Here is a 24,803-nt window from a genome sequence, read left to right as displayed (position 1 = left end):
ACGTCTCGATTGTGACCATAATCGAGGCATAAAGCCCCCTATGACATCGATTAAGGTCATAACCGAGGTAGGAAGTCTGGCGAAACAACAAAAATAAAAAATAAAAAACACTCTACTACCTCGGTTCAGGTCAAAACCGAGGCAGTATAGACCGACATACTGCATCGGTTCAGAAGGAACCGAGACGTAAAGTCCTCCGAAAAAAAAAAACCCTATTACTTCAGTTACCTTTGAACCGAGGCAAAATCCTACCCTTTTATGCTTCGGTTCTGAACCGAGACATAAAAGGGTAGACTTTTTGCCTCACCTGTATACGCCTCAACTCAGGAACCGCTGTCTATGGGCGAAAATAAATGTTGTCGTTTTCCCTAACTGCACTAGTACTGGAATGATATTACTCGGCCGAACTACTAGTTTCTTAAATCCCCAATAAACAATCATTTTCACATTGCTTAGACAATACTCACCGAAGTTAATCAATTTCCATTTCAATATTAAAGTGATGATATTTACTTCATTAAGGTAAAACGGGATAATCTTTATGTAATTTTGTTGAAGTGCACAATCTACCCAATTTTACTTTGTACATGTGCATGCACAATTTGTAAATTCAAAGCTTAGACGTGGATTATACGAATGAAAATCTAGAATTAGGTTCAATAATCACCTCATTTGAAATTTTGTAGATAAATTTATAAATAATTTTGTTGTTGTTGTACTTATAAAATGCTTATGCGGAAATTTTTGTATTCTTTTTTCTGGTTATTTTTTATTTATTTTAACTTTATTTGTTTTCGTTGTTTTCATACAACAACCTTGTTTACTATTGTAAGTTAAATCACTAGTGTAAAAAGGACTTTAGACGTCTGTTATTTTGGGCTTTTAATGTCTGATCTCTGTCTGACGTCTATATGGGTGACGTTAATGAGACGTCGGACCCTTTAAGTCAGACGTCTCTATAGATATCGGACCTATATAGGTCAGACGTCTATATAGATGTCCGATCCATACATGTCAGACGTCTCTAAGGTTGCTCCTGACTCATGGTGATTCGAGTTTTTTATATTTTAGTTGAAGAGAATGTATTGTACAATTTTTTTATTGGATGGTTTCAAAATCGTAGTGAAGGGAATTGGAGGAGTGCAAAATGCAAGAAATCGCCGTCGAAGAACGCCGCCCAAGGACACGAGAATAACTGCACCAAAACCCAATAAAAACGCATTTTAATCGGTTCAAATGAAAGATAATGCATCAAAGAGTGATGTAATCGGAGTAAAATTAATTTAAAACGGTGCAAAAGTGAGAAAATGAACCAGAAAAGCGTAACTCGTAGAGAGAAAACGCGACGAAGATGATGAACAATGAGTGCGTGTAACGGTTGTCTCGCATTCGCAGTGTTTTAATGCCGACATTTAGAAGTCGGTTCCCCCATAACAGACGTCTAAAGAGCTTTAGAAGTCGGTTCCTCCCATAACAGACGTCTAAATGGAGTCAAAAACTGATTTTTTTAAATTCTTGGGCTCCGCATTTAGACGTCGGTTCCCCCAATAACAGACGTCTAAAGTGCTTTAGAAGTCAGAGTGGCGGGATCAGACGTTTAAATGGAGTCAAAAAGTGACTTTTTAAATTTCTGGGTTGTGTATTTAGACGTCAGTTTCCCAAACAACAGACGTCTAAAGTGCTTTAGAAGTTAGAGTGGCGGGATCAGACGTCTAAATGGAGTTAAAAAGTGACTTTTTAAATTTCTGGGTTGTGTATACAGACGTCTGTTCCCTCAATAACAGACGTCTAAAGTGCTTTAGAAGTCGGAGTGGCGGGATCAGACGTCTAAAAGGAGTCAAAAAGTGACTTTTTAAATTTCGAGGTTGTGTATTTAGACATCGGTTCTCCCAACAACAAACGTCTAAAGTGCTTTAGAAGTCGGAGTGGCGGAATCAGACGTCTAAATGGAGTAAAAAAGTGACTTTTTAAATTTCTAGGTTGTGTATTTAGACGTCGGTTCCCTAGTAACAGACGTCTAAAGTGCTTTAGAAGTCGGTTCCCCCCACACCAGACGTCTAAATAAAATTAATTTTGTTTTTTAAGTTTTTCGTTTAGTTTTGGCGTCTATTTGGGGGAGCCGACGTATATGAGTATTTAGACGTCGGACTCCTCCATAGTCGACGTCGAAATAATTATTTTATTTACGAAAAATGTTACCGGTCATTTTTTACGTTGGATATTCGAGAATAAGACGTCTAAAGGGTGACTTAAATGTTTTTTTTCACTAATGAATAATACATGAAGGTTTAAATGTATACACAAAATACTAGAATATAAATGTTTTGAATTTTAAGATTGTAGTTTAATTTAATAAAATTGTTTTAAATTGGATTGAATCGAGTTATGTCCATTTAATAAAATTAGCATATCTTAGATTTTTATTTGTTTATTATTTTTATAATATGCTTAACCTTTTCTAAATAAAGTGTTAGAGAGAAAAAACGAATCCTCATGTTGGTGGCTTTGTAACGAACAAAGACCAAAGGCTCAGGAGGTTGACCCACGTGTGAGTCTAGGGAATAATATAAAATGGACACGTGGAGGACGCATGGAAAGAAATATGGGAGGCAAAGGCGCACAATCCGGACGTGCAGCACAATGCCGAAAACTTTTTAGTGGGCCCTTCATTAGAATAGTTTTCATTAAAAGCTTCGTTTATAGTAAAGCATTTTCTCATTTATGGTTAAATTTCTGCCTCTCAAAAATAATCTAACAACAATCTTTTTCCAAAACTACAAAATTTTTATGCTATTTCGCGTGCATCCAAATCCTCTGTTGAAACAACTTTTTAAAACTTAAAAAAATTAAAATAAACAACAATATAGAATTGATATAATCTTTTAGGCGTAAATACATATTTTCTTAAAAACAATATTTCGTTCCTTATAAAAGTGAAGGAGATTATGAAATTCGTTTTTGAGATACAAAAAAAAAGTACAATTATCATACCCACTCTTAATGTTAACGTCAAATAAAAATAAAATTTTTACAAATTAATTTATATGTTAAATGAATGACAAAATGTAAAGAAAAAATCTCTTTTTCAATAGAGCGCATGATTCCTTTATATAAATGTTGATCAAATATCTTTCAAATTCAAGAGATGTCAAATTCTGATGAATTACATTTTTTATTAATCTATACGTTAGTAACAAGTTTTTCATGTGGCTAGATTTTGGTTGAAGTGAATAAAAGCACACTATTATGTAATTCTTAGGATAATTTGAAAAAATACATGTTAGAAAACTAATTATTCAATGTAAATATTATTTAATCTGAACCTTTGTATTCCTATAGAAGGGTTGAAGCTCAATATAAATCATGTACGTTTTATTTTCTTTATTTTAGTCATAGTAAATTAAAATTTAAATATAATTATAATTTGTAAAACATACACCACATAATATGACTTACAAGACTCATAAATGTATAACTGAAATGTTTTGACATGGAGGTTCTTCAACAACCTCCAATGTGTCTGGTAAGAAAATATACAGAGGAATAATAGTAGTATCAACTTCAAATACTCTAAAGTCCCATTATATCTCCAAGGATTTCCTCCTCTAGTATGTGGTAGAAGTTACCACATGAGATCATCTTCCATTCCATATCTTAATCATGAATAACAACAAGTTCTCTCGTAACTTGTGTATCAAATGGATAAAATCATGAAAAAAGAAAAAACATCATGGATAGAAAGTATAATAATAAAAATTAAGAAAAAGATAATACAATATTGAAATATAAGTGTTCGTGTTAAGAATGACTTAACCAAATGTGTGTACCCATCAAAAAATGTGCCCAAAATCTCCCTAATGCACAATTTTTTTACTTTAAGCAATGCTAGACCACATGGATATATAAGTGTTTCTTAAACATATAGATGTGACTTAGGAACTACCAGCAACAACGGTTGGTTTAGTGTTGATACCTTATGTCATATGTTTATCTAATTGTTCACATTAGAATGTGTGGGCTAATCAATGAAAACATGACCTAAAATTGTTGATACTTGATGTCATGTGTTATCTTAAACATGCACTCTTTTTTAAACATGTTCTGTGGTTCTCGGATAGTGAACAAAAGTTAATATACTACATTCTTGTATGGTGAATAAATGTTCATGTATTATTGTATCGTTAGTTTTCGTTGTTGTTTATAATATAGGATAAACTATACTCTATCTAACTATTTGTTGAAATTGATATTTTTTGTTAAGGCTCTATATTCAAATCTAAGATAAAGAATATAACTACCAACGATGTTTTTCAATGAATTGTAAAAAAATATATTTTTGGAGCTTTGATTGACAAATTTTATGAATATCTCAAAGTGTATAAGCTATTGAAAATATTTATTGTACAGACAATCTCAAAAACTGTTTATAAAGACATTTTAATTTTAGCTTAATTAATTATGTTAAGTGATGATAATCAATTATATATTTTATTCTTAATTGTTTGTAGAAGTACAACCTTGGAACAATTTAATTCATTAATGCTTGTCCTATTTGGATTTTCGCATGGAAGCCTCACTGATGACCAACGTGGGCGGTCGCACTGGTAGTTCTAACGGCCATCTAAGTTCAAAAAAAAAAAATCAAATTAAATAAAATTGTAAAAAATTCATCAAAATAGAAATTTAATTAAAATAAATTATATTGATGAAAATAGACGAAAATAAAAAATAAAATAATATTTAAATCAAAATATAATTAATCATCTATCGTTTAAAGGTAGATCTAACTTCTATGATTAGAACAAAACAATCTCAAAATGATAAATTATGAAAATTTTAGAATTCTTACTTCTGTTCATGATTAGAACTCCAAATTTTCACAATCCTTTCTTCTCTTTGATTCGGCCATTTCCCTTCCAACCATGCCCGTCCTTGAAACACTTGGCGGTGCTCTTTTTGGTGCTGTTCTTCAGGTGCTATTTGACAAGCTGGATTCTCATCAAGTTCTGGACTTCTTTCGTGGGAGAAATCTCGATGACAAGCTACTGAAAAAGTTGAAGAGGAAGCTGATGGACGTCAATTCTGTGATTGATGATGCAGAACAAAAGCAGTTCAGTAATTCATTGGTCAAAGAATGGGTTGATGAGGTTAGAGACGTCTTGTATGATGCTGAAGATCTGCTGGAGCAAATACACTATGAGTTCTTCAAAAGTGAGTCGGAAGCTGAGTTGCACGCCAGTGCTAGCAAGGTACGCAACTTTGAATCCAAGATGATAGAAGTCCTAGATGATCTAGAATCTCTCTTAAGTCAAAAGGTTGTTCATGATTTTAAAATTTCTACTGGTGTTAGATCTGGGTTTGGTAATAAAGTGTCGGCGAAAAAAGTTGAATCTTCATCCTTGATGGCTAAAGATGCTGTTATTTATGGCAGAGACAAGGACAAAGAAATGATCTTTAGTTGGCTGACATCTGACACTAATGATAATAAGCTGTCAATACTTTCTATTGTGGGTATGGGTGGGATGGGTAAGACCACACTTGCTCAACATGTATACAATGATCCAAAGACAGAGGAAGCTAACTTTGATGAAAAAGCTTGGGTTTGCGTTTCTGATGCATTTGATGCTTTGAGAGTATCCAAAGCAATTATTGGAGCTTTCACTAACTCAAGAGATGACAGTGGAGACCTAGAAATGGTTCATGGAAAATTGAAAAAGAAGTTGTCCGAAAGGAAGTTTCTTCTTGTTCTGGATGATGTTTGGAACGAAGACCGAAACCAATGGAAAGCATTACAAACTCCTCTTACGTTTGGAGCTAAAGGAAGTAAAATTCTAGTCACAACACGCAGTCACAAAGTTGCTTCTATCATGCAGTCAACCTACATACACCAACTAAAGCAATTAGATGAAGATCGCAGCTGGCAAATATTTGCTAAACATGCTTTCCAAGATGAAAACCCTAAGTTGAATTCTGAGTTAAAGGAGATTGGCATAAAGATAGTCGAAAAGTGCCAAGGATTGCCTCTGGCCCTGGAAACAATAGGATGTCTTTTACAGTCAAAGTCATCTGTTTCAGAGTGGGAAGGTGTATTGACAAGCGAGATATGGGACTTACCAATAGAAGATAGTAAAATCGTTCCTACTTTGTTGTTGAGCTATTACCATCTTCCTTCACAGCTCAAGAGATGTTTCGCTTATTGTGCATTATTCCCCAAAGACCATAGGTTTGACAAGGAAAGCTTAATTTTCTTATGGATGGCTCAAAATTTTCTAGATTGCTCTCAACAAAGCAAATCTCCAGAAGAAGTAGGTGAAAACTACTTCAATGATCTAGTATCAAGGTCATTCTTTAAGCAAATAATTTGGTACAACAAAACATATTTTGTCATGCACGACCTTCTCAATGATTTAGCAAAATATGTTTCAGGTGAAATCTGCTACAGGTTAGGTGTTGATGGTGGAAAAAGAGTATCAAGGAAAACCCGTCACTTATCATATGTAAGTGGTCCTATTCAATATTGTACGAGTTTATGTGATGCTAAAGGGTTACGGACTTTTATAACCTTTCGGTGGCGTGAGATGTCAATAGAAGAGTTAATCTCCAACTTTAAGTTCTTACGGGTCTTAGCTTGGCGTTGGTGTATTAAGGTTCCTGACAGTATAGGCGATCTTATACATCTCCGTTCGTTAGACCTTTCAGGTACCGACATAGAGAGACTTCCTGACTCAACCTGTTCACTCTTTAACTTGCAAGAATTGAAGCTAAACAATTGTGTCAAGTTGAAGGAGCTGCCTTTGACTTTGCATGAGCTCACCAATTTGCGCCGCCTTGAACTTAAGGGAACTACTCTAACGAAGGCTCCACTCCATTTAGGAAAGATGAAGAACCTTCACGTGTGGATGGACAAGTTTGAGGTTGGCAAAAGTCGTGAGTTCAGTATTCAACAGTTAGGAGAACTTGATCTTCATGGAGAGCTGTCAATTAAAAATCTTGAAAAAATCACAAACCCCTATGAGACGAATTTGAAGAATAAAACACATATTGTGTGGCTGAGTTTACAATGGAATTTAAAGCGGAACAATGCCGATTCAATGAAACAAAGTGAAGTACTTGAGAATTTGCAACCTTCTAGACATTTGAAGCAGTTGGTAATCTATTGCTATGGTGGTACAAAATTTCCCCGTTGGCTATCTGATAATTCTCTAACAAATGTTTTGTCCTTAACCTTGAAGAATTGTAAATATTGCCTATTTTTGCCTTCCCTTGGACTTTTGACATTTCTCAAGCACTTGAGAATAGACGGACTTGATCAAATAGTGAAGATAGATGCTGAATTTTACGGGAATAGCTGTTCTGCATTTGCATCCTTAGAAACATTGAGGTTTACTGATATGAAAGAATGGGAAGAATGGCAATGCATGACCGGTGCTTTTCCAAGTCTTCAAAGTCTTTCTCTGACAAATTGTCCCAAGCTGAAAGAATTGCCAGACAAACTTTGTCATTTAAAGAAACTAACTGTAAAGAACTGCGGCAAATTTGGGGCTCCAATTCCCAGGGCCGTTGAGAGTCAATGTGTGAATATGAGGCCATCTTCATTTGATATGACTTGGCTGCCCCACATATCTGATATCATTAACCATTGGTACTACTCTCTTGTAGAATTGTATATCAATGGTTGTGACTCTCTCACTACCTTTCCTCTAGATTTGTTCCCAAAACTCGGCAAGCTTAGTTTAGTCGAGTGTTGTAACCTACAGATGATATCCCAGGGGCACCCTCACAATCATTTGAAGAGATTGAGCATTGAAAAATGCTCTGAATTTGAATCATTTCCCAATGAAGGATTATCTGCAAGTCAGCTAGAGACATTTTTTATTGAAGGATTGGAGAAATTGAAGTTAATGCCTAAATGCATGTCTGCCCTTCTTCCATCTCTTAATGATCTGTACATACGCAATTGTCCAGTGGTGGAGTTTTCCGAGGGATGTTTGCCATCAAATGTAAAAACAATGCGTCTCCGGTATTGCTCCAAACTTGTGGCCTCTCTAAAGGGCGCTTGGGGAACCAACCCTTCCTTAAAAGTCTTGAATATTGGCAATGTGGATTTGGAGTGTTTTCCGGGTGAAGGTTTACTCCCATTCTCTCTTCCTGAGATATTCATAAGAGATTGTCCAAATCTTAAGAAACTCGACTACAGGGGTCTTTGTCACCTCTCTTCTCTTAAGAAGTTAACTCTCGATAATTGTCCAATACTCCAAGGCATGCCAGAGGAAGGTCTGCCCAAATCCATCTCAACACTCATAATTGAAGACTGTCCATTGCTCAAACAGCGGTGCAAGAAACAAGAAGGTGAAGACTGGGAAAAGATTGCTCACATTAAATCCATAATTGTTGATAACAAAGAAGTAAACATATAAGTCGAAAGACGATGCGTACATTTGTCGTCTGGTTCGTCAGGTTTTCCTCATCATCTTTGAAGCATTTCAAATACACTCTTATTTAGTACAAATATTTTAATATCCAATTCACCACTTCTCTTCACGCATCAAATTTTTGTCTTTTTGAGGTCTTACCGTTATTCTCTTTTGTAGTTGGTTACCAATGTTTATCCTTAAGAAACAGAGTTATGGTTAAAGATCAGTCCAGGATACCTTGTGTGTACTATTTTCAGCTTAAAATGTTTCATGAATTACATAAAATACAATGATTACATAAAGAGAATCAATGAAAATAGATGAAAAATAAAACAAAATAAAAGAGATATTTTATGTACAAATAAAAAAGACAGGAAAAGAAGAAATAAAATGTAATTGACATTTTTAAAATCAATATTTCAGTGGAAATGAAAAATAGACATTGCAGCTTAACCATCCCTACTCCGAAATCATGTCTTATCAATTTAGACTTTTTTTAGTATTCTTATTACAACATATTTCTTATATACATCATTCTTCTCACAATAATGCTAATCCTCCATAGGATAAGTAGATATCTGCATAAATTGGAATTCTAGGTGGACTAGAATTAACCGAAAGAGATTGCAGAGAGATACCTAACCAAACTTAGGCGACATAACCTAAAGGATTGCAGGTAGTAGAGGTGGGATGTTTCCCCAACACTGCAACATCACAATTAAAAAATTCCTTGATGGATACCTACTTCAAGCTGCTCGCCTATCTTATCTGATAACCTTTTAGGTTAGTTATCGATACACGTACATAGATTTCCACACTGATAAGATATTGTCTGCTTTAGGTTAAGTCCTTCAGGATTTGTTTTTGATATCACTCCAAAAGATCTCTTATTAGTGGAGGTATCTTATGTGTATATAAACTCATGTCTATTATCTTATGTGTATATAAACTCATGTCTATTTCTAATTTTATCTTATGTGAGACTTTGTTTGTAGCTAACCGTTATCCTACTGTTATTTTTATTCCCTAATTGCTTTTGATTTATTAATTTTTTAATTCTTTTTGAGTTCAGTAAATTATTCTAAAATTTACTAGGTGTAATAATAAGAAAGAGAAAACAAGAAAGCGGGAAAGAATTAATAGAGGGCAGTAAGGGAGAATGTAGGGTCTGTGAATACATTGTGTTATATTTTTGTTTATTATCATGATTTAATTCAGGGACAATATTATCTTCATTAGTAGTGAAAGCCATAAGCATGAGGTGTCACCCAATTTTTTTTATAGCTCATATATGTCTTTTCAAGAAGTCAAAGTGATAAAGCAGAGTGGTTTGTTTTGATGTGAAAGAAAGGTTAGAAAGTCCAAAGGTTAGATAGAAAGACTATTGTCTCTTTCTTTTTTGAGAGTTTTTTATTATCAAATTTTGAGTTAATTCATTTTAAGTTTGTTTGGTTTCTTATAGAAAAATAATCAATTATTGTTTTATACAAGCACCTTTAATCTATGTAAAACGAGAAACCATTGAACATCTTTTATATGATAAAATTCAATTATATATATTAAAAGAGAAAAGAAATCGTATTGATGCTTTAAATTTTGTGGTCCTTAAATAAATTCCGTCAATATTTTATTGTAACTTTAACTATGCGATAAGAAATTTTGATTTTAGCATATCTAAGATCTTTATTGCTTTATTATTTTATAATATGCTTAACCTTTCTAAATAAATTTGGGCGAGCTAGAAGAGTATAGAAGACTATAGAATATGGACTCATTCAACACTGTCACTGTCTAAACAAAAAAAGAAATAGAAATTAGGAGACAGGTAAACAAAAGTTTGAAAAATCGAAGGAAGAAGAAATTGTAAACTGAGAAAAATAAAAATGTAAAACTGGGATTGAAACTTTGGAAAGGAAGGAAAGAAATTGATCTGAGGTGGTTTTTCGTAGTAATCTTTTAAGTTGTTTAATTAGTTTGATCAGAGTTTAGTATGATTTTGTTGGTTTGTCTAATTTGTTTTATTAAATGTCTATAAATATAAGAAGAGTTAAGATAGTAGGCTCCTTGGATTTAATATAACAAGTTCAGATAAGTCATCGTGAACACTGTATAAACTGAACTCAATTATGCACGTAATCTTATTTGTGTGCTCAAGAGTCACAACAGCTACTGAAGTAAAGCCATTGCGAAGAAAATAGATCTCACCTTAACTCTCTCTACCTTCACTCCAATTTTCACAATCCTTTCTTTTCATTGATTTGGTCACTTCCTTTCTAACCATGCCAGTCCTAGAAACACTTGGTGGTGCTCTTTTTGGTGCTGTTCTTCAGGTACTATTTCAAAAGCTGGATTCTCATCAAGTTCTAGACTACTTTCGTGGGAGAAAGCTCGATGAGAAGCTTCTGAAAATTTTGAGGAGGAAGTTGGTGTCCATGAATGCTGTGGTTGATCATGCAGAACTAAAGCAGTTTAGAAATGAATATGTTAAAACGTGGCTTGATGATGTCAGAGACGTGTTGCTTGACACAGAGGATCTGCTGGATGAAATAGAACTTGAATACCAGAGAAGTGCTAGCAAGGTACACACTTTTGAATCCAAGCTGAAAGAAGTCCTTGATGACCTTGAATTTCTTTTGAACCAAAAGGATGATCTAGGTCTAAAAAATGCTGGTGGTATCGGATACGAATTGGGTAATAAGGTGTTAGAGAGAAAAAATGAATCCTCATCATTGGTGGCTGAACATATTATTTGTGGCAGAGACGAGGACAAAGAAATTATCCTTAATTGGCTGACTTCAGGCAATGGCAATCTTAACCAGCTGTCAATACTTGCTATTGTGGGTATGGGTGGGATGGGTAAGACCACACTTGCCCAACATGTATACAATGACCCAAAGATGAAGGAAGCTGGATTTGATGAAAAAGCTTGGGTTTGTGTTTCTGATGAATTTGACGTTTTGAAAGTATCAAAAGCCATTATTGGGGCTCTGACTAAATCAAAAGATGATAGTGAAGACATAGAAATGGTTCATGGAAAATTAAAAGAAAAATTGACAGGAAGGAAGTTTCTTCTGGTTCTAGATGATGTTTGGAACGAAGACAGAAACCTATGGAAAACATTGCAAACTCCTCTTCGATATGGAGCTAAAGGAAGTAAAATTGTTCTCACAACACGCAGTAACAAAGTGGCTTCTATCATGCAGTCAAGCTACGTACACCAACTAAAGCAATTACAAAAACATTACAGTTGGCAAGTATTTGCTAAAAATGCATTGCAAGATGATAACTCTATGTTGAATTGTGAGTTGGAGGAGATTGGTATGAAGATAGTTGAAAAGTGCAAAGGGTTGCCTCTAGCCCTTGAAACGCTGGGATGTCTTTTACACACAAAGTCATCTGTTTCAGAGTGGGAAGGTGTATTGACAAGCGAGATATGGGACTTATCCATAGAAGATAGTAAAATCATCCCTGCTTTGCTGTTGAGTTATTACCATCTTCCTTCTCATCTCAAGAGATGTTTCGCTTACTGTGCGTTATTTCCCAAAGATCATAAGTTTGACAAGGAGACCTTAATTCTCTTATGGATGGCTGAAAATTTTCTACAATGCTCTCAGCAAAGCAAGTGTCCAGAAGAAGTAGGTGAACTATACTTCAATGATCTGTTATCAAGGTCATTCTTTCAACAATCAATTAAAGACAACGAAACATGTTTTCTCATGCACGACCTTCTCAATGATTTGGCAAAATATGTTTCTGGTGAAATATGCTTCAGGTTGGGAGTTGATAAAGCAGAAAGAGTACCAAAGACAACCCGTCACTTTTCAACGGTAATCAATCCTATTCAATATCGTAAGAGTTTATGTGATGCTAAAGGGCTACGGACATTTATATCCTTTTGGGCGGACTGTGAGATTTCAATACAAGAGTTGATTTCCAACTTTAAGTTCTTACGGGTCTTGTCTTTGCATTGCTTTAAGGTGAAGGAGGTGTCTGACACTATAGCCGATCTTAAGCATCTCCGTTCATTAGACCTTTCAAACACAGGCATAACTAAACTTCCTGACTCAACTTGTTCACTCTGTAACTTGCAAGTATTGAAGCTGAACAAGTGTTTCAATTTACAGGAGCTGCCCTCGAATTTGCATCAACTCACTAGTTTGCGCTGCCTTGAACTTGTGGGAACTACTTTAAGAAAGGCTCCAGTTCATTTAGGAAAATTAAAGAATCTTCGAGTATGGATGGGTAGGTTTGAGGTTGGCAAAAGTAGTCAGTCCAATGTTCAACTTGGAGAATTTGAGCTTCACGGACAATTGTCAATTAGAAGTCTTGAAAATATTGTAAATCCCTATGATGCAATGGCTGCAAATTTGAAAAATAAAAAACATCTTGTGGGGCTAAATCTAGAATGGAGTTTGAATCGTAACAATGACGACTCAATAATAGAAAGAGAAGTACTTGAGAATCTGCAACCTTCCAGACAATTGAAGCATTTGTTAATCGATGGCTATGGTGGCACGCAATTTCCACGTTGGTTATCTGATAATTCTCTATTGAATGTGGAGTCCTTAAGCTTGAATAACTGTAGACATTGCCAATTGTTGCCGTCCCTAGGACTTTTGACATTTCTCAAGCACTTGACAATTCATGGCCTTGATTGCATAGTCAGGATAGATGCTGACTTTTACGGGAATAGCTCTTTCGCATTTGCATCCTTGGAAACGTTGAGCTTTAATGATATGAAGGAATGGGAAGAATGGCAATGCATGACGGGTGCTTTTCCAAGTCTTCATTGTCTTTCTGTGATGAATTGTCCCAAACTGAAAGGGAACTTGCCTGTGCAACTTTCTCGCTTAAAAAAGCTAACTATTGGTCAATGCAAACAACTTGTGGCTTCGATTCCCAAGGCCATAGAAATTGAAGGTGTGAAGATGGAGCCATCTTCATTTGATACTCCTCTTGAATCCTTGAGTATTTATTCATGTCCGGGCATGAATATTCCCACAAACCATTGGTACTCTTTGCTTGTAGAGTTGGATATTAGTCAATGTTGTGACTCGCTCACAAACATCCCTCTAGACATATTCCCAAAACTATGCGACCTTTGTTTGGACGAGTGTCATAACCTAAAGATGATATCACAGGAGCACTGTCATAATGATTTGAAGACTCTGAGCATTGAAAAATGCTCTCAATTTGAATCATTTCCCAATGAAGGATTATTTGCACAGAAGCTGGAGAGATTTCGCATTGAAGGATTGGAGAAATTGAAATCAATGCCTAAAAGCATGTCGGTCCTCCTTCCATCCCTTAATTATTTGTCAATACGCAATTGTCCAGAAGTGGAGTTATCTGAGGGATGTTTGCCCACAAATCTAAAAGAAATGCGTCTGAAGAATTGCTCCAAACTTGTTGCCTCACTAAAGGGGGTTTGGGGAACCAACACTTCTCTAAAATCCTTGTATATTGGCGAAGTGGATGTGGAGTTTTTCCCCTGTGAAGGTTTACTCCCACTCTCTCTTACTAATCTAGCGATATATGATTGTCCAAATCTTAAGAAACTCGACTGCAACGCTCTCTCTCATCTCTCTTCTCTTGAGAAATTGGATCTTTTGAGTTGTCCCAGCCTCCAATGCTTGTCAGAGCAGGCTCTGCCTAAATCCATTTCAGAACTCCGAATTAAAAATTGTCCGTTGCTCAAACAACGGTGCAAGAAACAAGAAGGTGAAGACTGGGAAAAGATTGCTCACATTAAATACATAGACTTTGATTAAGAAGAAGTAAACGTAAAAGATGAAGCACAAGTTGGAAATTACTAAGGCACCAATTCTCATATGCCTACATTTTCAACAGGTGCTAATTCTCCACAACATTTTTGCAGCATTTCAAATACAATCTTCTTCACTTCAAATATTTTAATCTCTAGCTCACCACTTTCTTCACGCATTAACTTTTGGTCTCTTAAATGTTCTGTTTTATGTGCAAGAATTTCTATTATTGATTTCCACTTTTGAAATTTAATACTAATGCTTGTATTCAGGGAACATAGAAAATGAACGTGGGAAAGTCTGAAAGGTTTGCCATTCACTTGTTGGTTGTGTAAACTCGTTTCCTTATCCACTCTGTTTCTAACTTCTTCTTAGTTCATACTTATTATATGATTTTTTTTCTTTCAATATTATACCTTTTCTTTCCATATTTCTCAAAAAATGTGATTTTTTTTTTCGCGATACGATTTATTTTGGAGTCAATTGGATTCAATCTTCTTGATAAGATAATTCTAAGCATTATGAACTTAGTATTTCTCATACCGCAGCTTCCTGTGACGTTGGTTGGTTCTCTTCTCAACTAATCATGTTTAATGTTCTCTTGATAGCATTCCACGCATCTGTTTACATACAACAATTTCATTCTACTATCATTATGCTTCATCTTGTAGTTGAATTCTGTCTAAATACATTATCTGATTTGTTTTTCATGTTTGCTGATGAGCAGGACACAACAAAATTGTTGAGAGCATTAAACTCCAATGTTCTTTCCGCAGAAAATATTCAACCCTGAAAATCCTTGAAAGTAGGTGTTTTTCTAGTTTGTTTTAGATATTAGTTTGTGTGCAATAATTAGTTTGTTTTAGATATTAGTTTGTGTGCAATAATTAGTTTGTTTTAGACAACCAATAATTTTCTAATTAATTTAAATGATGGAATTTTCTAAATGTTAATGTATTTGTTCTTTGTTTTTCTTGATTGAGTGTAAGTCAGATGTTTTCAAAATTGGTTTCTTCACCTTAAAGGATTGTGAAGACTCTGAAGCATCAGAACCAATGTTTGAGCCAATGTATGGTGGCAAGGATGCTCTGTTTTAGTAATCACACCATATATAGGAAAAAAGAAATCAGATTTTGGGCTCTCTCTACAATCTGAGAAAACCCATCTCACTCTTTCTCACTCAACCAATCAAAGTGAAGATTTTGGTGGCGATTCCAATGATCAGGAAAGAACTAATGTCACTTCGTCGTTGTTGTTCTTCTGTTTTTCTGAGTTGACTCTCATGAAAATGAGTGGCTAAACTTTTCTCTTTTTTTGGATTGGATGTAGCTCATTATACTTTTTGTGATTCTTGATACTTATATATATATATATATATATATATATATATATATATATATATATATATATATATATATTATTCCGTGCTCCAAGCATCTACTTGTTGATTATCTCTGATAGGATTTTTTGTTCTGAACGCAAGTTGGAAAGTGTTTTTTCTTTGTTACGATTTGAAATGAATTGTCTAATGATCCAAGTTGCTAGGAGTTCAACTAAGATCGTTAGCTTTAGCCTTATCAACGAGGAATATAGACAACAAAATTTATGAAAATCCAAACACAAAATTTGGTAATTTATGTAATTTTTACATTGAAAATAAATAAATTTAATTAGCAAAGATAGTGGAACCAACAGATAAAAGAAATACAAAAGGTACCAAAAAGTCAATATAAAAATCTGATAGTATTTTGTAATTGTGAAGAAAATACTTAGTGTGATTTAGAAAATTGTAGAAATAGTAAAATATGGAAATAATAGTTTAAAGTAATATATTTTATAATTTGGTGTATGTTGTTGTCATGCCGCAAATGATAGTATACATAGATATTTATATATCTCATCTAATTCTAACCAGAACTTATATATATAATGTCTATGTTAAATATTATAGTTTTTATTCTCATTTTAGGCTTCTCTATATTAAGAGTGACAATAGATCGGACAATGTTTACCTGTTACTTGACTTAAAAATAAAAATAAAAATATGTATTACCTGTCCTATCACTTAGCTATCTGTTTAAAAAAATCCAGAAGATATTTTAAAATCCACGATTATTTTTGGATACAAGTAAATATTTAAAAAATATATATTTTATAAATTTTAGAATAAAATTAAATATATAATATAAATTAAATTAAATATAAACTAAACTTAATTTTAATTAAATTTAACATAATAAAATATAAATTAATTTTAAATAAATTTAGCTTAATAAAATATAAGTTAAATTTTATTTTAATCTTTTTAACATAATAAAATATAAATTAATTTTAAATAAATTTAGCTTAATAAAATATAAATTAAATTTTATTTTAATTTTTGGCAAATAATATTATGATACCCAATAAGACTAATTATCCACCATGAATTTTACTTGTGAATAGGACAAATATTTTTATCATCCTTATATTTTATATTATTTTAAAATTTACATTACCCTTATATGTTAATTTTTTTTATTATTTTAGAATTTACTCTTTAATAAAATCAACAGGCGAGTTTGAATGATCTTATCCGTGTTAAGAAAATGCATGTTGGTGATGTTGTTCTTGACGAGTGACAATTTTTGTTTTTAAAGTAAAATACCCAATACGTTTTTCTTATTTGATAATGATACTTTAACAATATTTTTTACAATATTTTAACATGTGTTATTCTGGTCCAAAATTATTCCACAATTAATAATAATAATCATAAACACCAACATGGACCAATTAGATAATGACACTTAAACGATGTTAAAATGTTATCAACAAAATATTGTCAAAGTATCATTATCATTTCTTCTTACGGAACATTATGTTCAATTCAAACACTTTCATTACAAAAATGTTCTGCCAACGTAAGATTGCTCCCTTCAATAATCAAACAGTTGCTCGCGTGTCGGATAAGTTAATTAGTCTAATTAGGCTAATTCAAACTTTATAAAGGTCTTGTTGCATAAATCAACGACTTGTATTATTTACAAATATATTAAAGAAATTGATTATTTTAATGACATATTACGCTGACTTCAGTTATAAATTACACTAAAAATAAAACAGTTTTCAAAATTAGAGGGGAAAAAACAAACTTATTGTATCAAAAGATCAACAACATATCCACATCAAATAATAGAAATAATAAAAAAAAGAATAATAAGCAACTTATGTGACATGCAAATTGACTTGTAAATTAATCCTACCACTGTCTCACATAATCCATGGAAATGGTTCTCTGATGAAGCACCAAAACTTCATGGGGATCAAAACAGAAATGTTGACGAACCCTATTAATGTTAGTCTTAGCTTCATGCTCCTCCTTTTCATCACAACAAGTGCTCAAACACCAATTTACATGAACAGTTTCTGTGACAACTCAACTCTTGTTAGCTCCTCATACAAAGCCAACGTGGACACCCTTTTCTCATGGCTACTCACAGACTCTTACGAAAGCGATGGATACAACTACACCTCTGTAAATAGCAACAACCACAACAATGATGATGCTGTTTATGGATTGTACAGTTGCAGATACGACATCACAGGGTATTTTTGCCGGTTCTGCATCAACAGTGCTTCCAGTGAACTCACTCGAAGGTGTTCCAACAGTGTAGGAGCTATCATATGGTATGACATATGCATCATCCGTTACACAAACCAAAGTTTCAGTGGCCAAGTTAGTTTATCCCCAATATGGAATACTACCGGAACCAGAAAAATCAAGGTAATGTTTCGGTATGGAACATGAAAACTCAGATAGCTTAAGGATGTTTTCTTTTTCTTAACATGATATCAGTGTGAAGTATGCAAGGGTTCTTGAGGTTATGAAGTCTGATTGTTCACTTTCCGAACTTTTATTCCTTTTAGTTAAGTTTTTGGCTTTTGAACCAAAGTAGGCAAATATGCCTTCTTTATTACCAAAATAGGCAACATTTGACCGAAAGTGAAGTCGTGGGGGCCAAAACGACTTCAAAAGAAGAAGTCGTGCCCCCCCTGCACGACTTCACACTGTTCATAGGTACAGTGTTGAAGTCGTGCACCCCAAAAACGACTTCTGGGTCCTGTAATCGATTACATTGATTTGGTAATCGATTACAGAGTGTTGAAATGGTGACCAGGCAGAAAACGTACTGGTAATCGATTACGACATTTCGGTAATCGATTACCAGCTTGATTGTGTAGCAAGAAGCACTCTGCGCTCTGAGCGAGCAGTGGACGCTCGTCAAGCGAGCAGAAGAGGACGCTCGTCCAGCAAAGACGCGCAGTGGACGCTCGTCTTGCAAGCAGAAGTGGACGCTCGTTCAGCGAAGACGCACGAGAGGACGCTCGTCCAGCGAGAAGAGAACGCTCGCCCTGTGGACGCAAGAGAGGACGCTCGTCCAGCTAAAAGAGGGGCGCCGGGCGCCAGTTTTTGCGAGAAGCTCGCGCCCGGGCGTCGTGTAGGGTGGTCACGATTTCAACACTCTGTAATCGATTACCGTTACGTTGTAATCGATTACCGTCGTCAGAAGTCGTTTTTGGGGTGCACGACTTCAACACTGTTTATATCAACAGTGTGAAGTCGTGCAGGGGGCACGACTTCTTCAATTGAAGTCGTTTGGGCCCCCCACGACTTCCCCATTTTCGTAATATGGTTTGAATTTGCCCATTTTGGTAATATTAGAGGCATATTTGCCTACTTTGGTGCAAAAGCCTAAGTTTTTGTATCTGCCAAATTCAATGTTAAAACTTTGAGTAAGAGAGATTTAAGCCTAGTTTCATTCCTACAAATGACATAACTATTATAGTAAATGTTAAACAAAGTTTACTATATATGGTTCAGGATTGAATAACAATATGAAAACCTTTTATACTGTTGTTACCTGAACATTTTTTCATTTACATATGCATATGTCATATAATGTGTTATTAGTTAATTCATTTTTATTTGAGATTTTCTTATTTTGTTTTTTAAAATATTCTGTAATAAAAAAATGCTTTTATTATGGCTTTGTTTTACAATTTCATTCACTACTATGTTTAAGAAAGTTATACTAAAAATTAACATATTATACTAGTCTGTGATTCCATGAGAGTAAAACTACTGAAGTTTTTCTAGTTTTTTGAATGTTCTTTAGTTCACTTAAAATTCAATATTCTATCGTAAATTTTGATCCAAACACAGGACTCATCAGAAGTTAAGAAAACTGAGGATTGTATGGATGGTTTGATTAGAAAGGCAACGGTAGAGACGAAGACATATTGGGCAGTGGATGAGTTTGATTGGGTTGACAATGAGAAAAGATATGGGTGGGTACAGTGTGACAGAGGTATTAAAAATGATCAGTGTGGTGAGTGCTTGCATGCATTGTTAGACATATTTCCACAGTGTTGTTCTACAAATGTACAGTGGGCAATTTTTGGTCCAAGTTGTAGCATGAGGATGGATGATCAAAATCTTTACGCGAGTTCAGGTTAGCGTTTATAATATGGGTCCTCTGTTGAATCTTTGGTGTTATCTTTATGCTATTTAAAATAAGTTGATATGAAATTAGATTTTTTACTGAAATTTTGTGGTGTTTTCTGTTGTTCAAAATACTTTGATTTATTCCAATTTTGAAAACATAAACATAAAGAAAAATAAAATACAATTTTTTTTTATGAGTTAAAAGAATGAAACTTCTTCACATTTAGATTTTTCCATTTTATCTATAGAATTTTAGTGTAGAGTAGATAGGACTATTTATTAGTGTTCTTCTGTGTAGCCTAGCAGCATGCCGAGTTTATGAATTTCTAGAGTTGTTGGGTACAAATAAAGTCGCATATCGGATAAAATATGAAATAGACATGAGTTTATATACACATATGATATATCTCTAAAAAAGAGGCCTTGCGGGGTGGTACTAAAAGCAAATCCGTGAAGACTTAGCTTAAAGCGGACAGTATCTTACTTATGGAATCAAAAATAAGCCTACTTTAAGAAATCTTTTACTGAGAAGCAACTCATTACTGTAGCTTTTACTCCATGCTAAGAACAAGTATCATTGGGATTCTGTTTTCCCTGTGATTCAAGCTGACATGTGAAAAACTTAAACTTAATTAACAAATTACTATCCAAAAAGGACTTTTATGAAAAGGCCTGATTAGTATAGAATGGAAGTGATATTGATCCATAACATGTGCACTGACTTTATATTTCCTCTCTATAATTGCTATACCTAATCTGCAAAAACCTTTCACATTTACTTTTGTTACTGTTATAACAATAAGCGCTTTATTTAGGCTGAGTACGTTTATCTTTTCTTTCTGTTTGCATAATGTGAATCTGAATAATGTGTAGATGATTAAAATTATAAGTTTTCATGTTTTATCCTGTGGTAGGCAACGGAGGTATTAGCAAGCAAATAAAGTTGATAATTTCCTTTAGTGTGTTGGGGTTTGTAGCTCTGCTATCTTTAAGTGTCTACTGCTTCTGGCACAGGAAAAGAGTCAGAAAAGGTAATTTGCTGCAATAACACTTGCTTGGTTTTTGAAGAAGATTGTTTTGCCATACTCAAATTTGAACTCAAAAAACTTGTCATTGTAGATACGATGCAGTTTGATGAGGAATCATTGAATGGAGATCTACCTACAATCCCATTAACCGCAGTTTTACATTGTACTAGTAACTTTTCAGAAGCATCTAAATTAGGGGAAGGTGGATTTGGCCCTGTTTACAAGGTATTAATGATTTGGAATATGGAATATAGATTCTTTACGTTTGGCATCTTTCTATATGTTGTAATTTATTGCAAGCTTTTATCAGGGAATTTTAGCAGATGGAAGACAAATCGCAGTGAAAAGGCTCTCACAATTTTCTGGTCAGGGTTCAGAAGAGTTCAAGAATGAAGTGATGTTTATAGCTAAATTGCAACATCGTAACCTTGTGAGACTTTTGGGGTGCTGTTTGGAGGAAAATGAGAAGATACTTGTATATGAGTATATGTGTAATTCAAGCCTCGACTTTTATCTCTTTGGTGGTATGTTTTACATATAGTTTTAGTGAATAACGTTTTTCATGAGCGTTTGTAGTTTTTATTGCATTTTCTGAGCTCCCAATTAATCATGGCCTACGGAAACCAATCAAGTAGAGGTGCTATTGGCTTTAAAGAATTGATGTGAAATTGATTACAGGGTATATTATTTATTAGCTTAATGACAAGTGCTGTATGATCTTAATATATAGTTTTCTTTAAGGAGAAGAGCAAGAAATCAAGATCATAATAATAATATTACCTGAGAAAGTTGTGGGGGCTAAGTTCATTTCTATTCATAACGTGAAATTGAGTCCTTAAGTGTTTTTTTTTCTTCGCATGCTGCTGTTTCTTTTTTACTTTTTGAGATATCTTCTTTGTTTTGATGCTCTCAGATGAAGAGAAGAGAAAGCAACTTGATTGGAAACTAAGATTAAGCATTATCAATGGAATAGCAAAAGGTATTTTATATCTTCATGAGGACTCTAGACTCAAAGTAATTCATAGAGATCTCAAAGCTAGCAATGTTCTATTAGACCATGAGATGAATCCCAAGATATCAGATTTTGGATTGGCCAGGGCCTTTGAAATAGGACAGAACCAAGCAAAGACAAAACGAGTTGTGGGCACCTAGTGAGTTTTACTAATCCAGTTTTAACCATTTAACCATTTGAAAAATGAAGTTTTTGTTATGTACTAACCATTCAATGTATAACAAAGTTGTATTGCTTCCGTCCAGTGGATACATGGCTCCAGAATATGCTATGGAAGGATTACTTTCTGTGAAATCGGATGTTTTCAGCTTTGGAGTCATTGTCCTAGAAATCATTTGTGGAAGAAAGAACAGTGGATTCCATCTATCAGAACATGGTCAAAGTCTTCTTTTATATGTGAGTTTTCTCTCCTATTGTTCAAGAAGTCATTGAACCATAGAGCTTAAGAACATTCACAAATCACAATTACATGCAGGCTTGGAGAATATGGTGCGCAGGAAAATGTTTGGAATTGATGGATCCAACACTGATAAAATCCTTCAGAGCAAGTGAAGTTGTCAAGTGCTTACACATTGGTTTGTTGTGTGTTCAACAAGATGCAGGAGATAGACCAACCATGTCTACAGTTGTTCTAATGCTAGGAAGTGAAACAATGGCCCTTCCAAAACCTAACCACCCTGCATTTTCCGTTGGAAAATTGACCTATAAAGAAATATCAACTTCAAGAAGTTCCAAGAATCTTTCTATTAATGATCTAACAGTCTCAACCGTTTTAGCAAGATAATGGGGATTTTTTTTTGTTACTGAGGAATATGTATTCATTCTATATAAAACTATAACATTAATAACACATTTAGATTAATGACATATCTTGAATTACCTTTGCTCAATATAGACAAAATTATATATGAGATTAATCTTGCTTGTATTGAATATACACATAGGGTACTATATTCATAATATAAGAAATATGGGTTAAGTCCAATATATAAATAAAAAATAATAACAAACAAACTAAAGATAAAAGATAAAGATAAGATATCTAATAATATAATATATCTAACACTCCCCTCAAGTTGGCGCATATAAATTGTATGTCTCAAGCTCTTCACTAATATGATCAAAGGACTTAAAAAAGATATCTACTTCTGCACTCGAGTGACACCAAATTGTTAATGATTTGCGAAAACAATATAGAAGAAGAAATACCAACCTAGAAGACTCTCCTTAAGCAAAAAATCTTGGAGGTTGCTTCATATAAATCTCTTCATCGTTGTCGAGGAATGCATTGTTGACAACCAGTGGATAAAAAGGTCATTGGTTAAGAGTCACCATGACTATAAATAAATTAACAAAAGTCATCATTACCATTGGAGAAAAACCTTATATGGACGAGTTAAATACACCTATAATAGAAGAGAGATCATAAGATACAATAAGAAGCCATGGATAAACAAGAGAGAGAAACCCTAAAAATCCAAGATTCTTCAATCAAGGATTTTGGAAGAGGAAAAAAGAGTGATCTCGACTCTTTGAATAGCTTCTTGAGAGGATAAGAGAGGTACAACGACGCATGACGGATTTGAAAGAGGAAAAAGAGCAACCTCGACGTACTGAATCGCTGCTTGAGAAGAGACGGGATGCACCACCCTGCACGACAGAAAATGGAGTAGGCCCACAACTTCGAAGGTGCTGAGAGTGTGTAGGAGCTCCAATGAAGTCACCGTTGAAGGCACAATAGTCGCCTAGCTGAGATGATCAAAACCGTGTGGTTGTTGGTCAAAACTAGAACTCTGATAGTGATGAAGGCAGACAACGCCACCGACGACGAGTGTAGTGGCAGAGGCGAGGAAACGTTTTCCTAAAAGAATTTTAGCTTCTAGATACCATGTTGAATATAGTAAAAATTATGTATGAAGATTAATCTCCATGTGTTGAATATACACATAGCGTACTATACTTATAATAGAAAAAATATGAGTTAAGTCCAAAATACAAATAATAAATAATAACAAACTAATTAAAGATATAAAATAAAGATAAGATATTTAATAATCTAATATATCTAACAATCTTTTTTTTTTGTTTGTAATAGAAATGTCAATTATTTTGATACCATGTCATTAAGGTCTTCAAGAAGTGAATATGTAATTGTCTTACCAATTTAGTATCTAGCTTCTTCTTGTTTTTTCCTTTCCTTTTCCTTCTTCATTTTTTTAACCTAATGAAATTAACTACCTACACATACATCATATGAGATAACTAGGTATATCCCCACAAGCACAATTAAACTGAGATTCACGTTGATTCTATAGTACATGTACCTCAAAACGTTAAAATTCTTATAAAAAAAAAGTGAACTTATCTTGTTTTCATATTTGATCAAGAAAATTTGTAGAGTTCTCTTATGTGAAACTTATCTTGTTTTCTGAAACCGACATTAACAAGAATGTGTGTCTATTCTATTAGACATTTATAGAGTTGCTTTTATTCTTAAAATCTCCACACTCGAATATAGTACTTCTACAAAACAAATTTAAGATTTGATTCATTCGAATGAGGTAAGCCAACACACTTTGCTCAATGCATTTTCTAATGATTTGTTTAATATGTATTGTTCCTATATATAAGGAAGCCAAAGATATTTGAGATTTGATGATTCTCAAATATAGTCAAATATATTGTGAGGCAAAGGTTAGTCATTAGAAATTACCACCTCTAGAAGACAAGGAAATTTATGTTTTTTAATGAGAACCACAAGCTACTTGAAGATATATATTAAATCAGAATACATAGTCCAACCCGATGAGTTGTTTCAAAAAATTTTATCAAAAAGCTTTCAAAATCATGCATGGAGTACAAACAACAACTAAAGCATAGGCACAAACAAATCTCCCTCCCAAACTTTATCATGCACATAATCATTGAAGATATCAACCAAAAAGAGTGTAGTACTAGAAGGCTAAGGCATTATCAACCAAAACATAACAAACTAGCTCCCAAAATGTATGAGAACAAAACCTAATTACAAGAAAAATAATTTTAAATATTCTCATCCTAGTGTATATAAACCCAACTTCAAGAAAAAGGGAAATT

The 24,803-nt window shown here is 33.9% G+C and overlaps 3 protein-coding genes across 5 annotated transcripts; all 3 read left to right on the top strand.

Moving 5' to 3' along the window:
• The first annotated feature begins 4,819 nt into the window (after nt 1-4,819).
• LOC124821572 (putative disease resistance RPP13-like protein 1) lies at nt 4,820-8,524 on the top strand. Of its 2 annotated transcripts, none has more exons than XM_088110333.1 (2): nt 4,820-6,309; nt 6,427-8,524. In XM_088110333.1, exons 1-2 carry the CDS (start codon nt 4,923-4,925, stop codon nt 8,415-8,417), a joined length of 3,378 nt encoding a protein of 1,125 aa, XP_087966459.1. In that variant the 5' UTR covers nt 4,820-4,922; the 3' UTR covers nt 8,418-8,524. The 2 variants fall into 2 exon arrangements, with proteins under 2 accessions (XP_087966459.1, XP_087966460.1); XM_088110334.1 differs by having other exon boundaries at nt 4,941-5,249; nt 5,351-8,524.
• Nucleotides 8,525-8,675: 151 nt separating this feature from the next.
• LOC124821573 (putative disease resistance RPP13-like protein 1) lies at nt 8,676-15,541 on the top strand. Of its 2 annotated transcripts, XM_088110336.1 has the most exons (3): nt 8,676-14,264; nt 14,452-14,486; nt 14,907-15,541. In XM_088110336.1, the coding sequence occupies exon 1, from the start codon at nt 10,694-10,696 to the stop codon at nt 14,183-14,185; it is 3,492 nt and encodes a 1,163-aa protein (XP_087966462.1). In that variant the 5' UTR covers nt 8,676-10,693; the 3' UTR covers nt 14,186-14,264; nt 14,452-14,486; nt 14,907-15,541. The 2 variants fall into 2 exon arrangements, with proteins under 2 accessions (XP_087966462.1, XP_087966461.1); XM_088110335.1 differs by having other exon boundaries at nt 14,452-15,541.
• Nucleotides 15,542-17,450: 1,909 nt separating this feature from the next.
• Nucleotides 17,451-22,578, top strand: LOC148202517 (cysteine-rich receptor-like protein kinase 25). The gene is made up of 8 exons (XM_088110337.1): nt 17,451-17,945; nt 19,386-19,674; nt 20,582-20,698; nt 20,787-20,920; nt 21,006-21,219; nt 21,609-21,846; nt 21,953-22,103; nt 22,183-22,578. The coding sequence occupies exons 1-8, from the start codon at nt 17,460-17,462 to the stop codon at nt 22,489-22,491; spliced, it is 1,938 nt and encodes a 645-aa protein (XP_087966463.1). The 5' UTR covers nt 17,451-17,459; the 3' UTR covers nt 22,492-22,578.
• Nucleotides 22,579-24,803: the final 2,225 nt, after the last annotated feature.

The sequence above is a fragment of the Vigna umbellata genome, chromosome 3 (assembly GCF_029865625.1).
Source record: "Vigna umbellata cultivar VRB3 chromosome 3, Vumbellata_1.0, whole genome shotgun sequence".
NCBI lineage: Eukaryota > Viridiplantae > Streptophyta > Magnoliopsida > Fabales > Fabaceae > Vigna > Vigna umbellata.
This window is presented reverse-complemented; position numbering and strand designations above follow the sequence as displayed.

What these genes read in the sequence shown, in the direction of transcription:
- LOC124821572 (XM_088110333.1), top strand. Translation starts at nt 4,923, where the DNA reads ATGCCCGTCCTTGAAACACTTGGCGGTGCTCTTTTTGGTGCTGTTCTT. An exon ending in CAAATCTCCAGAAGAAGTAG is followed by an intron (nt 6,310 to 6,426) that starts GTGAAAACTACT and finishes AATATGTTTCAG; the next exon opens with GTGAAATCTGCTACAGGTTA.
- LOC124821573 (XM_088110336.1), top strand. Translation starts at nt 10,694, where the DNA reads ATGCCAGTCCTAGAAACACTTGGTGGTGCTCTTTTTGGTGCTGTTCTT.
- LOC148202517 (XM_088110337.1), top strand. Translation starts at nt 17,460, where the DNA reads ATGAAGCACCAAAACTTCATGGGGATCAAAACAGAAATGTTGACGAAC. An exon ending in CAGGAAAAGAGTCAGAAAAG is followed by an intron (nt 20,699 to 20,786) that starts GTAATTTGCTGC and finishes TTGTCATTGTAG; the next exon opens with ATACGATGCAGTTTGATGAG. An exon ending in CGACTTTTATCTCTTTGGTG is followed by an intron (nt 21,220 to 21,608) that starts GTATGTTTTACA and finishes TGATGCTCTCAG; the next exon opens with ATGAAGAGAAGAGAAAGCAA.